The 16,044-nt window shown below is 36.3% G+C and overlaps 1 protein-coding gene across 1 annotated transcript in view; it reads left to right on the top strand.

The window, feature by feature from the left end:
• LOC147379600 (uncharacterized) overlaps positions 1-15,547 on the top strand; it is a 98,498-nt gene extending 82,951 nt beyond the window's left edge. The window contains exons 6-7 of the mRNA XM_086415389.1: positions 1,491-1,563; positions 15,262-15,547. Coding sequence (XP_086271515.1) covers positions 1,491-1,563; positions 15,262-15,538 — 350 coding nt within the window. The 3' untranslated portion in view covers positions 15,539-15,547. The remainder of the gene's footprint in view (positions 1-1,490; positions 1,564-15,261) is intronic.
• Positions 15,548-16,044: the final 497 nt, after the last annotated feature.

Raw genomic sequence — 16,044 nt, 5'->3', positions numbered from 1 at the left:
TTGGAATCATCTGTGGAGCTTTAAAAACTACCGATGACTTGGTCCCATTCTCAGAGAGTCTGATTTTAATTGTCTTTTTAAAAGCTCTCCAGAAAGTCATTGCACTTTTGAGCACTGAAAATTTCAAAATTAATTTTGTTTTTCAATGTAAAGTCCAAGTTAACCCATGCCAAAAATGCAGTTAATAAAAAGAAATTGAGTCACAGGGCATAGAATTAATTTCATACTATTAAGAATATTTTGGTATCTTAAGGTTATTTGCTGTAAAAGTAAATGGCAACCCACTCCAGTATTCTTGCCTGGAGAATTCTATGGACAGAGGAGCCTAGTGAGCTACTGTCCATGGGATCGAAAAGAGTCAGACACGACTGAGCAACTAAGCAACACACACACACACACACACACACACACACACACACACACAGTTATTTAAAATCTAGTTTAATGTAAACACCCTCTGTCCTGCCCCGCCTCATAAAATTAAGGCTGTTGAGCCAACTTGGTATGAAAGGTACCAGGCTGGAAGGAGCAGAGCAGTAGGATTTGATCCTATCATTTACAGAAAGTTTCTTAAGAGGCAGTGGTAGTTCAGAGTGCTCTCTCGCATCTCTGGTTAGCTCTAGGGATCAAAGGATCTCCTCATTTATTAGCTCTTCTTGTTTGGCTGTTAGTTGTGCTAAATGGGTATTTTCAGCCCCACTGTCCACAAGACTTTGGTGTGTGTGTCATGATCTGCTGTAATTGAGATATGTTACAAGAAACGTGAAATGATAAGTTTTCGGGTTTAAGAATTAATTCCAGAAAACTCAAGGTTATCCTTGTAACAGCGTTGTTTTCACTCACTTGCACACCAGAACAGTATCCTGAATGGGAGAACATGGTGGAGTTACAATTACTATGGGGGACTGTCATTTGACATGTGTCCTTGTGGAACAAAGATTGGGGTTTTGCAAAAAATCCAATCTCCTAAGTCAAAAGCGTTCCTCACTGGGCCTCATTTGCAGCAGTGCATATTAATGGGGGTGGTGGAGGGAGCTGGACAAAGGGGCCTCTCTGTGTTCCAGTGCCCAGTCTTGTTTTTGGGGACAGAGAGGATCTTGTTTTCTTACATTGGGGAAGGAAGCTGGTGTACAAGGTCACACCTTAAGGCATCTTTGAACTGAAAATGGAAAAAACATCTTAAGTAACTCTACCAGGCTTTATCATCACAAAAATCAGTATATAAACAGGTCAAATGTAAACAAAATATTTTTAGGAAAAATAAGGACAAAAGTATTACATACTTAGGGGGTTCCTCTGATAATTTGAGTAATTGTGATCTGACCAGTAATTTTAATATTTTCTGCTGAACATGAAGGAATGGGGTACTCCGTTCAGCTTTTTCATTTGTTAGCTGAACTTGCTAGTTGAATAAAGAGAGAAATTGTCAGTTAGGTAATTTAGATCAACACTTTGTTGTTGTTGTTTTTTGCTTTTTTTTTGCTTTTCAGGGTTCCTGAGCAGAAGGGAAAATGAGCTTAAACATGAGGCTTGGAGGAGAAAGAAGGGCTGGGGAGAAATATGGTAAGCACTCAATAAGTGGCTGTAGGTGGTTGTCATGGTGGTGATGATAATATTAATAAATCTCTCCTGAGAAAGTTTTCAAATCACAGGGAACTTTGATTTTTATGAGTACTTTGATTTTTATGAGTACTGAGCTATTTAAAGTATTATTTATTACTTTTGTGCTTAATTTTTTTTCTAGTAAGGAATTTGAATGCAAGATAGAGGGATTTTTGAAAAGCTTAGCATTCTCAAATTGAAATCATTTGAATCATGTTTTTAATTTTCCTTGTTTGTAACAAATGACTTAATTATACTTTGGCATCTTAGTTTTCAGCTTCTCAACTTATTAGTGAGTAATATTATGTGGAGTCCTTTGAGTTAAATGGACACAATGTCAAATAAATTTGATTTTATTTTATAATGCAATCGATTAAATTGGGCAAGTAACATAAAATATATGTTGAAGATTTGATTCCTTGTGGCAGTATGGCAAATGAAGTGAAGGACTTTCAAAAAGTGTGATAGATTGCTGTTACCATCTTATTACTACTAATACTATTAGCAACAAAAAGTTTCAGAAAATTCATGGATACAGCTCAAGAAAAACTTGCTTATGGAGAGAAAATCAGGAATGTTTGGGGGGTACTTCCCTAATCTTTCAAAGCAGACACTATCCTGACTTCCCACAATACATTTGACTGGGTTGCTTCCTGAGACAGAAATCTGCAAGGCCTGGTCTGACACACGGCATTTGTTGCACTGCTAACATTGAAACATGGTATTTTCCTTTCCTTCCAGCTCTTAGTCTTTATTTTACTCTGCTCTTTATTTCACATTGCTTTTTATTTTACACTGACCCTAGGCTATTGGTGGCACTGTATGAAATCTCAGTTTTCTAGTCTAAAGATCTGTCACTGTTTACTGAGCTTTTATTGTCACTAGAGACAGCTTTGCATTTTAATACAGTTTCCAGTCCTCTAGGACCCTCTCCCCTGAAACAACTCCAGCTCCCCAGGGCTGCTGCAGAGTGGAGCAGAGAGAGGAGACGCTTTTGTGGACAGTGATGCTGATGGTAGATAACTCCAGCTGTCATTACAAGATCATCCAGATAAGGGGGGGACAATCAAGTAGGGCTTACAGTCCACTTGAGTTTTTCTGATTGTAAAACCAGCCATTTTTCAATTTAAATAATTTAAGGATTCCTGCTTCTCTATACTCTAAGGCTCATTTAGCCTCTTATTAGCTAACTGTTTCTCCAGTTCAAGAGGTAGAAGGGAGGAGTGCAGATTTTTTGTTATTGTTAATTCACAGCAGTGGGTAGTGGTGTGTAAATAAAAAATAAGCCAAACAAATTTGATGAGAAGAGAGAATAGAAATCCATGCAAGTAATCATAATTGATTTTTAAAAGTTAATTAAAAGGAATGAAACAGGACAAATAGTGCAGTGGCCTAGCATATTATCAACAGGCAAATGACAGAGAGGAGAATGAATTAGAAAATTGATTCCCAGCTAACTAGAACAAGAAACCAGACTAACACAGCTCTTAATTTTAAACTTGAAAATCCCAAAGTCTTTACTAAGTCCTTTCCTCATAGTATTCTGACAATGATATTATCTCACATTATTTCCATTGAAGGAATTGCTGGGAGGAGTTGGAGGGAAAGAACAAAATAAAGTTGTGATTTCCTAGAGAATGCAGCTCAGAACCAATTTACAGAATCACCTGTGGCACATCAGTGATGGCAAATGTAGCCAATAAACCATAGGTCTTCCTTTTTTCTCTCTTAGTTGTAAGCTTTTTTATTTTTCTCTTATAAATTTTGCAGCCTTTCCTTCTTCCTAAATTTCTATGATCAAAGACCAGTAATCTACAATATTTACTTTCAAGTAGCATATACAGGAGCTACCCCTCAGGTCATTGACTTCTACTCAAGAAAACAGACCTGAGGAAACCATCCAGTAAGAAGGCAAGGCTCTTCCTAAACCTTTCAAGAACATCTTTTGGTAGGACTATGTCTAACATTTTTGTGTAGGCATTCTTGGGCTGGGATAGTTCTAGAGAATCATGTACTAGCTGAACCCACGGGCCTGTCTTTTCCTTTGCTTAGGAGACATCTGCTCAGATGAAGACACAGATTCCCCAGTATAGAGGTCAGAGCCTGAGCTAGTAGAGTTAATTAAAGAAAATATTTCCTAACAGAAGTAGGGCTTGAATCTGATGGAGGGATATTCCTGAATTATTAGAAAGACAGTGATGACATGCAGCCTGTTGTTGAACAAGCAAGGTCTTTAGCTTACACTTGAAAAAGAATTATCTTATATAGAAGGTAACATTAATAACTAAGCAGTTACAATAGGAGGAAAGAGCAGAAAACACTGTGTTGCATTTTCTTTCTCCCCCCATCCTCTTCCCTCCCTTCCTTTCGGCAGTTCTTCCCTCCTTCCTCCTTTGCTTTCTTTTCTTTCTTTCCATTCCTACCCATCTCCCTTGTTATAAACAATGGAAGCCCATCTTTGGATTATTAGAGAATTATCATAGATCTAATTGATGCATAAGTAGACCTCAGGAGAATATGGCATATCTCTATTCAAAGAACAGATTGTAAACAGATTGATATTCTGCTTTTCTTTTTTCCTTTCCCTCTTCTCTCATTTTAGAATTAGGGAAAACAAAAATAACCAGATGTGAGTGCCAGAGAGAGCTAAAATTGCTTGTGCTTCTTCTGTTTCCTTTTCTTTTTTAGACACTAGAGCACTTGGGGTGATTTTTTTTCCTGAAGCTCTGTAAGATCATGGGCCCCAATTGATTTCCTCACTACTATACTCCTGGCATTTAGGATTGTGCCTACATATTTGTTGAGTGATTGAATTAATGGGATGTCTATTAATATCCTGTCCAAAAAATTGAGGATAAAGGATGGGTAAATACAGAACCAGTTAACATAAATAACATAAACATTATGTTTTCTTTAATTTTATTTTCTTTAATCTGCAAAAGTTCTATAGAGAATTTCCCAAAACGTATTTAACAAAACGTTAGCTCTGAAGAATAGATAGATTTTTAAAATGCAAAATAGGTGAGGAAAGTCTATGAAAAAAATTGTTTAGGATACTCTATATTATACAAAGTTCAAAGAGATATTTACAATATGATTTCTCAGAGCTTTTCAGGTCCAAATTGTCACTGTAAATTTCTTAGAGCAGGATATAACATGCTACATTTTAAAGATTATTTGACTATGTTCCTCTTTTACTTGGCACATCTTATAGAAAGACTATTCCATAAAACACAGTTTGGGAAAAGTAGCATCTTCATTCAGCTTTACTTTCTTTAATTATCTTTTGAATTTAAGTTCTAATTTCTTTCACTGTACACAATACCCTTAAGCACAAAATGTGAATACAATTAACAGTACTGAATTTTACACATAAAAATAGTTAAGATGGTTAATTTTATGTTCTGTTTTTTTAAATCACAATTAAAAGTTTAAAAATACTCCCCAAATATTACTTTACTAAAAATAGATGAATCAGTATTTTACCTAAGGGCTATAATAATGAACCAAAAATTTAATGTTATTGCCAAATAAAGGGCATGATTTGGGGCTACAACCTTTACTCAGTTGTATTACATATCTGGATGCTGTATTCTCAGTAAGTATCTTGGTTTTGAACATTGACTTATGGATCTCTTAGTGTGTGTTTTTAGTAATATTGTTTAGGATGACTATGCAAAAAGATCTGTAGATGTGTAGGGAAAGTTTATTGTGGTTTAGTAGAGTGAGTTTAAGACTAAGGCACAAGAAATTGCACCAAAAAATTGATATTGTTACTGACTTGGAGTGGTACATTAAGTAAACCCTGGTTATCTTATGGATAACGTTTCTTTATCCATAAGATATTTACTTCTTCCTTCCAGCATGGTTATCCCATCTTACATGGAACTCTAATAGTCACAGCAGATAAAGGCAAGAGGTAAGAGGCTACTTGGCCTCCCTTCCTCCATGGCCCTAAGTATCCCCAGAGAGCCCGAGAGCTCAAGGGAACATAGTTTGAAAATCATGATGTTAGATAATCTTTAGTTTTACCCAAGCCTTTTTCCTACCACTTGAAGTAAGACTGAAGCAGAAAAGAATATTTGTGTCCATATTAAAGCCTGTGAACCCCTGTAATGTTATACAGACTCACACAGCATTTAGCTATTACAGAATGTAGAATACTGCCATACCACATGTGGCAAGCACCTTTTGAATTTCAACATATATTTTAGATTAAAAAATAAGAAAAATATTACCAGAATGTATCCTTCCCTCAGTCATTTTATGGATACATTTCAAGATACCAACATGATGGTGGATTAAATTTGAATGCAAATATTGTCACTGAGAAGTTGCCCATTTGTATGGTTTCTAAGACTCTCTTATTTTTAATGAGCAAGGTTTTACTAAAAACAAAAAGTGTTAATTACATAAATATGCGTATTCTTTTCAAAGCATACACTATATTATGGTTAAAAAAATAGAAAAATGAATGCAAAACTATTTCAACAGAAGTACTGCTTCTTGAACAGCCTTTAAAATTATGACATGTTTACTGGGAAAATACGTTACTTGTGACAGGGGTTACAAAAGCAATATTAACCTTCTTGAAATTTAATAGCAAAGCCAGACATGTAAAAATCAGTACCAGACATGGTCACATAACTACTTTTGTTAAGATTGTATGTAGGATAAAACAGATATTTAAAACTACATTAAGATGTGGGTAAGTAAATGGGCCTTTAGAAGATTCACAGCACACATGCATCATGAATAAAATCTTGATGCAGATTGTGCTAAGGATAGCATTCTTGGAAATGAAAAACCTTGTTTTTTTCTTTTGCTTCTGTTATATTAGGGACTGTTGCTTTTGCAACAAGGTGTCAGACATTAAATTTGCCCTTACATATACATATATCTATCTTTTGAAGGCAGGCATTTGTTTACACTGACAAGCTACCAAACACTTTTGCTGCATTTAATATGTGACTAATGAGTTTTTCTCATTTATAATCAAAGAGGATGTTTGCTTCTGCAAAAAAATATATGATTTACCTAAACATAGCATTGATATTAAGCCAAGAACTCCATGGTAGTAGTTTAAAGATGTGATGAAATATAGATTATAAAATTTTACTTACCATCAAATACAAGTTTGTTTTACAAAATAATTTTTTTCTGAAATTTATTGTGTCACTATAATTTTATCATATAATGTTATTTATCATGTAACATTGATATTTAAAAGAGATTCATGTTTTAAATTATTTCATTGTTTTTATAACCCTAAAATATTTCATTAAAATCTCTGAAAGCGTTTTTACTTATTTTAGAGAGTGTTCTAGGTTGACACATATTAAAAAAATAAAGGTCAAAAGTCATAAAGGATAATAGCTGATGGTTTTGATAATGCTAATTATATATTACTGAGAATAAAAGTAGAAAAGGAAATATGAATACTAAAGAAAGATAAACATCCCAATGCTGGATTTAAAAAAAATAATGAAAAAACTCTTAAAATGTCTTTGTACTTCACTGTCATAATTCAAAGACATAATGAAGCCTGAATTAAAAATGTCAGTTTCTGTGAGTGTTGATAACTTGGTTCTTTGTTGGGCAAGTCAAAATGTGTCTGTTTGATAGGCAAAAATGACAGACTAAAAATGGGAGAAGTTGGATCTAAAAAAAGAAACACACACACATACACAGACACTCGACTTTAAAAAAGGTCCATAATGTACTTAAAGGAGAAGACCTGTAGGGTAGGAGGCAGTATCTTTAGGAAGTCACCGAGCAGCACTAAAAGGCAATGTCCACGGCCAATCAAAACGATTTCTGTGACTGCTGGGGCTCTTGCATCCCCATCTTTACACTAGACTGGAAACCCTTTGTACTAATTACCAGACTGTACCAGATTTTCTGGTTCAGTTCAATCCTATAATTGACTGACAGTGATGGGCAAGGAAGGGGAAAAATTCAGGCTCAACACTGCAAGCAGAGGGTCAGAAATGGTTTCACAGAGAGCTGGTCACAGCCTGGCACTAAAAGCAGGGTTAAGCAAGCATCATCAGCACTTTCTTCTAATTCTCAGGTTAAAAAGGAAATGAGGAAGAAAAAACAACAGTCCAGGCTGTTCTCCTCTTACAGACCAGTTCTTAGCGTGCAACCATTTTGCAAAAAATAGAGAATAGCTTCATGTGTAAATGGTAATTTTAGATGTCATTAATTTTTATTTTGCTTTTTGGAAATAGAGGTTTTTCTCCAAGAACTCAAATAGGGTCATTTTGCTAAAGTTCAACAGTCTTTTGTTTATTTACAGAAACTCGCTCCTCTCCTACTTGGATAACTGTGGTAATTCTAGGAAAAACAATGCTGCTATTTAATTCCTAGGGCTAAAAAAATCATTAAAGTGCAAGTCTTATTTAGAGAGCCTGTGATAGGTTACGTAATCAAACTTAAGGATTTGAAAGCATCATAATTCTCACCTCTTTTGCTTGTTTGTAATTCTCTGATTTGGATTTACTGTATGTCTTTAGTAATAAAATGGTTTAGTAATAAAGTAAAATACATGAACCCATACTTTTTAAAACAAAAGTTTGAATAATAATTTACATGACTTGCAGTTAATTCATTAAAGAAATAGAACACATTGAGCACTGGATTAAAGACTTAATCGGCTGACCATCATTTGTTATTTGCTTAGAACTGTTCTCCTCCCACTTTATTTGTAACCAAAAGAGCAACCTCTAGCTTTAGCTACACCAAACATTAAAAAAGCAGGTGCCAGAATCAGGGTCAAAATGAGACTCAGGCCATTCAGTAGGCAAGTGAGAATTATGTACTATCTTGTTGAGGTCAATTGACTTGAAATTTAATCACAGGTTAAGCCCCCTTTCTTTCCAGGCTAAAGAGTAAGCAACACCTGTGCCAGCAGCAGCTCACATTGCAGTTGACATAGCAGCCAGTTCAATTTTTAGTTACAAGTCAATTACTTACAGGAATAGAAAGGGAACATTTCATTCATTCCATGGATGGTCACTTTCCCGGAGAAACCTGTCAGGCTTTCTTTCTCCAAAAGAAGAAAAGAGAAGAAAAAAGTGAAAGTTAAAAATAAGTGATATGCTGCAAAAGTTCTAGAGCTAGGCCAGCACACTACAGCAGAGAAGTTGCGCAAATGGCTTACCTTCCAAATACTGAACAGAGCTGTCTTGGCAATGAGGCCTATCCCTGCTGATAAGTCCTGGGACTTGCCTCATCAGAGAATCAAAACAGGTGAAATGATAATAGGTGATCTACACCTGAGAAGAGGGCCAGCTAACTGTATGAAAGGAGAGAGCAAATGAGTAAACTGTCTTTCTCCAGCTACAGTCAGCCCTTGTGCAAGGGGAGTTTCAAATGCACTGGCTATAGACTTTTGTCCAAAGCTGTGGTTCTTTTTTTTTCCTCTTTTTTTCTTCTTTCTTTCTTTTCTTTTCTTTCTTTCTTTTTTTTTTTTTTCCTTAGTGAAGCTAGATTAGTTCATACAAAACTCAACAATACAGCACTGAAACCCATTGTTGATATTCAACATTTTTCACATAGCGGAACAGAATAGACAATACGGTATCTAGGAAACCATGGGCTGGATTACAAACTGATGATATCTCATCCTTCTGGGGGCCTGTAATCCTTTTTATTACCTACCACAGTAAAAAAAAAAAAAATCACTGTGTGTGGGGGAAGCTCTTTCAGAATAAATCAGTAACATTGCTATTCTTAGGTAAATAGGATAAATTAAAATGAAGTCTTGCTTGTAACACTAAATCCCAAGTGCCATTTGCCTTTTATGCAAGTTAATGATTTTTAAATCTATCTTAACCTTTATATGAGCTTCCATAGGTTTAAAACATTAAAATATTTGTAGAAATTTGCTTAATAACAGTGTTTAAAATTAACTTGGACTTTCAATTTCTTATGATAAATACCTGGAAAGTTCATTTCAAAGAACCCATATTGATGCTAAGGGCTGAGTACAAAATAATTTTCATTAATTTGTATTAAAATACTTGTGTTGGATTATTAATATACTATATTTATTTCCTCCATTAAGAACACACTGAACTCCAAAATTTGGGGGCTTACTTTCCTGATATCTAGTTTAATACATTTTTTTAAACTTTTTTGACCCCATGTCATTTAAATTGTTCATTGTTTTTAAATGCATTTCCTGATCATGTTTAACTGCAAAGCCATTCTATGCGAGGAAGTTATGCCTATTAACCTTTTAGAAATCTGGTCCAATCCCTTTTTAAGATGCAATCCAGTTCCCATACTTTTCTTAAGCCTGCAAATGGTCTAGGTAGCCACAGAAGTGATTGTTCCTACCAGTTTCTTTTCATCACTTCTGCAATTGACCAATTGACAACTGATTGATGGTTATCTTTTCACTTCAACAATGAAAGAAATTACCATCACTATAGCTATGTACAGTAAATGCCTCCAGAGTAAATTACATGATTCTAAAATTCTCCTTAGCTCACTTAGTAAAACATCAACACAAAAAAGTTTCTTTTTGCGCCTCCTTTCCTGTACCACAGATTTGGCCTTTTCTGTCAGCTGCAAAAAAAGAACTTGACAGCTTCTTTAAAAAGAGGAGTATAAAGGAACTTGAATAAAGGATGGCACTGGGCCTGTCTCAAGCAAGTGGCCATTCTTTGCACTTGGAAAAAAATTAGGCATGTGAGCACAGATAAGCCCTATAAGAATACTCTAACGATCATTCCCAGTGACCTTGAGATTCTCTTTCCTTCTGTAACCATTCCTGAACATCAGACTGACAACATAGATTCTGAACATGAATCTCCAACTTATTTTGAGTAGGTGTTGTTTCTCATTGAAAAGATAACATCCTTAAAAATTTAAACTCCTTTACTGCACTGCAAAGACTCCCCCTGCTCTTTCTAAAAGTGCTCAAACAAGTGCTATTATGCAAGTGTCACATTCGTTATGATATGTTGATGGCCATGAGGTTTAAATTCCACCACCAAATCTAAACTTAAATGTCAATTTTTTTTCCTCACATCAAAGTCCTGAATCTTGTCAAAGATGGATATTCAAACATTTTTTCTATTCCTGTAGAATTAAAGTTATTATTATTATTTTTGGTGATGTAAATATGCTATGAAAGATTGAACTGATTTACTCTCTTATTCCACTCCCATCCCTCTATAAGATCTTGTTTAAAAGTGAAAAAACACACCCAAACAGACAAGAAACATGACTTCTCACTATTTCGCCTTGATGTCCTAAGTCCATAGAATTTGTTTTATTGAATGTCACAGCATAAACTGAACTACAGTTTTATTGTGTAGAATGACTTGACAGTGTTCGCAGCTTTTTCTCTCTCAATGTTAGGCTCCTCTGTCCATAGTATTTTCCAGGCAAGAATACTGGAGAGGGTTGCCATTTCCTTTTCCAGGGGATCTTCCTGACCCAGAGATTGAACTCTTGTTTCTTGCGTCTCCTGCATTGGCAGGTGAATTCTTTACCATTGCATCACCTAGGAGCCCCACATATTCTATAAATATATGTATGTGAGAGCATTAGATACTGTCACTCGATACTGGCATACTGACAGCACTAAATAAGTTTTGTTTACTTAAACAAATTAATGTCTTCCCTGTTACCTTTGCTGTACTTGCTATAGCAGTGATATTATTATTCAAAATATCCCAGATAAAATTCATGAAACATCACTTTTATATCTTTACACTTGCTCTCCAAAGACCTATGTACTAGTCTAGTCTATAGCAGGTCATACAAGCATTAATAGAACTGCTTTGAAGATGATCTGATCTTCCATCTTAACCCACAACATCACTGTTGGAATAACCTCTCTCGGACTCTGCTTTTGCCATGTTACATACACCTTGGTTTTAAAATCTATGATACTTCTCTCTCTCTTTTTTTGTGTGTGTATATGTGTGTGTGTGTGAATCAAGAAAAGTAGAATTATATGATACAACGTAGGTTTGGTGGTTAAAGAATCTGCTTGCAATACAGGAGACCTGGGTTTGATCCCTGGGTCAGGAAGATCCCCTGGAGAAGGGAATGGCTACCCATTCCAGTATTCCTGCCTGGAGAATTCCATGGACATAGGAGCCTGGTGGCCTACAGTCCATAGGGTCAAAAAGAGTTGGACAGGACTGAGCGGCTAACTCTTTCCTTTCTTCTGTTTGGTTCTTGGGCATCATTTGTGGTGTAAGGGAAACAGGGACCTGGTTAACAGAGGTGATCCTCTGCTTGCTGACAGGTACTGAGTGGTGCCGTAACACCAGCAAGGAGCAGCCTTCCTGTATCCTGCTTACACTGGGTGAACCTCTGGAGGGTCATACTTATTTTTGGGTCCTCAGTTTTGAGAAGGATACTTCAAATCAGAGGTTGACAAGTAATATTAACTCAGGTGGGTTGGACTCTGGAAAACACGTGAGTGATGGTTGAAAGAATTGGGCTGCTGCTGCTAAGTCGCTTCAGTCGTGTCCGACTCTCTGCTAAGTCGCTTCAGTCGAAAGAATTGGGCATTCAGAGTTTTTAAAAAGCTATCCTAGTGATTCTAAAGTGAAGCCAAGTTTTGAGAATCATTGTTCTAAGCTAGTGATTCTCAAAGTATTGCCCTCGATCAGCTGCATCCTCTGTCTTCAGCCTACTGTCTTCACTTTTAATTCACAGATGGCTCGAGAGAGATGGGAGTACCAACGTAATCTTTCTGTCAAGACAGGAGATACGGGCTTGAGAGCCACTGGAATAGAAATGGCAGTGGAAACTAGCAGAATGGATGAATGGTCTGAAGGAACATTGCATGTACAGTGAGGAAATAACAACAAGGTTTGCAACTCAGGGAATACCCACAAATTGAGTTAGGAGGAGGAAGAAACACTGCTAGAGGAGAGACCTGGCACAGAGGCAGGTCGAGACCATGGACACCCCAGTGGCTTCGAAGACAGGCTGACCAATCAGCAATGTCAGATGAGGCAGGCAATTGATTAGGCTGATCTAAGAAAAGGACAAAAGAGTTGGCTGGAAGAAAGTCATTGCTAACCTTTGACCAAGGAATTTAATACTGGGGTGGAGGAAAAAGTCAGACTATGGAGATTCAGAAGAGAATGGGAGGAGAAGAATGAGGTGCAGTAGGTATAAAAAATATTTTTTCAACACTGGTTGGGAAAGGAGGAAAGAGGGCAGTTATTGGGAGCAGCAGCCTCCAAGAAGCCAGTGTTAGGGAAGAAGTTTTCATATTTTAAGAACTAAAGGAAGAAGCCTTCAGTTCAGTTCAGTCGCTCAGTTGTCGTGTCTGACTCTTTGCGGCCCCATGAACCACAGCATGCCAGGCCTCCCTGTCCATCACCAACTCCCAGAGTCCACCCAAACCCATGTCCATCAAGTTGGTGGTGCCATCCAGCCATCTCATCCTCTGTTGTCCCCTTCTCCTCCTGCCCTCAATCTTTTGCAGCATCAGAGTCTATTCAAATGAGCCAGCTCTCCACATCAGGTGGCCAAAGTATTGGAGTTTCAGCTTCCAGTCCTTCCATTGAACACCCAGGACTGATCTCCTTTAGGATGGACTGATTGGACCTCCTTGCAGTCCAAGGGGACTCTCAAGAGTCTTCTCCAACACCACAGTTCAAAAGCATCAATTCTTCGGCGTTCAGCTTTCTTTATAGTCCAACTCTCACATCCATACATGACCACTGGAAAAACCATAGCCTTGACTAGACAGACATTTGTTGGCAAAGTAATGTCTCTGCTTTTTAATATGCTGTCTAGGTTGGTCATAACTTTCCTTCCAAGGAGTAAGCGTCTTTTAATTTCATGGCTGCAGTCACCATCTGCAGTGATTTTGGAGCCCAGAAAAATAAAGAAGCCTTGAGGAGACTGTATTTGTTGAAGTGGGAAGAAGATCTATCATGAGAACACAGAATAAAGTGAGGAGTAGAAAAGAAGTAAGAGGACTCAGAGTTGCCTTAGGAGTGGAAAAAGAAAAGAAACATAGAAGGATTTATATGGAAAAATGGTTTGTGAAGGTAAAGAGTGTGTAATAAATAGGTCATACCGGATGGCACCAAGCTTCTTTTTGAAGCAGGAGTAAAATCATTCACTAAGGCTTTAATTTCTTTTTTTTCTTTTTTGAGTAAGAGATAGCAGAGGGTAAAGGTGCACAGAGATTTAGAAGAGGAAAAAAAGGATTGAGAAAAAAATGCATTTCTCAGAGGCTTAGCACTGGCTTTCTCCTTACTTCCACATTTCTAGTTTGCATACTTCTATAATGTTAACTCTTGCCTGCTTGACTTAGAGTAACTTAACTTTTCAGTAGCTCTTTCCCCACACTCTCCATAATGGTCCACGGTCTTCAGAATTGGCCCTTAACCATCTTCTCAACTCAGTCTGCACTTTCTCCTTGCCTATCACTCCCATGGCTTTATCAAATTGGTTATCAAATTCAAAGGCAGCCCAAGTCTTTCTCTTGAATTCTAGATCTGTATTTAGCTGTCCACTGAAGATTTAGTACCTCAGCTGCGTAGTATTTTAAATCAATCTGATTCTTGATTTGCTTCACTGTGAAACAACAAAAACATGTTCCCCTGTCTTCAACATCCTGTTCTGTCTTTACCACACTTAATTATGGTGAACTCCAAAGCAGGAGGCTATCAATGATCTCTTATTTCTCAATTCTGATAACTGATAATTGTCTAATTTTTAAAATTTTACTTTTCAAATATCACATCTTTTCTAATTCTTAATTTGAAGTTCAGCCCTCCATTGTGACTTAGAGTAAGCTTCTAATAGATCTCTCAGGTTCTAATAATCTATTCCCTCTTTAAGCGTCTCCATTTTATGACCAGAGATGTTATTATAAAATGCAGATCTGTTAGTGTCTCTCACCTTTAATGACTATCCATTTCCTATTACTATGGTTTTCATAGTGTTTTCTGGAACCAAGGGTTCCATGGAGAGTTTTTTAAGAACTCCAAAATCAAATTATAAATATGATCTTGTATCACTGATGAAAATCTATTACTGTAGCATACATGGTACAGATGCACATGTTTGTGGTGAAAAGTGTTCTAAATGTACTATTAGCTCTCTGGAGAATCCAGAGAAAAATCCAAGAATATGCACCCATTATGTTTGAAGAATAATAAGTATGAAAACTGATACGGCGAGGAAACTTTCCAAACCAAACGGGCAAAGTGCAAATATTGCCATTTTCTTTATTTTGCATGTCTTTGCATGCAATAAGAAAGGTTTATTACAAATAAACTACATAACACATGCATAACAGGAGGAAGTGCATACTTCTGAAACATCAAATAAAATGAGAAGAATGTGGAAAGATGTATTTGTACTTCTTGAATAAAAGTGATAGTGGCAAAAATACAGGAGTAGTGATTTTTTATAAAAGTGACTACTGAAAATATGTTTGAGGAATCATCCAAGTTGCACAGATAAGTATTAACTCTTAAGAAAATGTTTTCTTTTCAAAGCAGTTTTAGTTTATTATATTCAGATCACCAATTTTTATTTTATTTGGATGCAATATTTTATTTGAGGTCTACTTGATTTGTAATGTTTCAGGTGTACAGTAAAGTGATTCAGATATATATACACATATTTACTTTTTCATATTCTTGTCCATTATAGGTTATTCAGTCAGTCAGTTCAGTCACTCAGTCGTGTCCAACTCTTTGTGACCCCATGGACTGCAGCACACCAGGCTTTCCTGTCCATCACCAACTCTTGGAGCTTGCTCAAACTCATGTCCATCGAGTTGCTGATGCTATCACTTTATTGGTTATTACAAGATATTGAATACAGTTCCCTGTGCCATGCAGTAAATCCTTATTTTTTAATCTATTTTATATATAGTTGTGTGTATCTGCTAATCCCAAATTCCTTTCTCCCCTTTGGTAAACCATAAACTTGTTTTCTGTATCTGTGAGTCTATTTCTGTTTTGTATGCAAGTTCATTTGTATCATCTTTTTAGATTCCACATGTAAGTGATATAATGTTTGTCTTTGACTTCATGAAGTATGATAATCTGTATGTCCATCTATGTTGCTGTAAATGATGTTATTTCATTCTTTTTTATGGCTGGATAATAATCCACATATATATCACATCTTCTTTATCCATTCATCTATTGATGGACATCTAGGTTGCTTCCAGCTATTGGCTATTGGAAATCATGGTGCTATGAACACAGGGTGCATGTATCTTTTTGAATGAGAGTTTTCATCTTTTCTGGATTTACACTGAGGAATGAGATTGATGAATACTATGGTAACTCTATTTTTAGTTTGTAAAGGAACCTCTATACTGTTATCCATAGTGGCTACACTGGTTTACATTCCCACCAACGTGTAAGAATGTTTTTTTTTCTCTGTACCCTCTCTAGCACTTATTATTTGTACACTTCACGATGA

This window comes from Bos grunniens, chromosome 1 (genome assembly GCF_055505025.1).
Source record: "Bos grunniens cultivar Pamir isolate PY7600 chromosome 1, Bosgru_T2T1.0, whole genome shotgun sequence".
Lineage (NCBI taxonomy): Eukaryota > Metazoa > Chordata > Mammalia > Artiodactyla > Bovidae > Bos > Bos grunniens.
The sequence above is the reverse complement of the archived record's forward strand: the minus strand, read 5'-3'. Positions and strand labels throughout refer to the sequence as shown.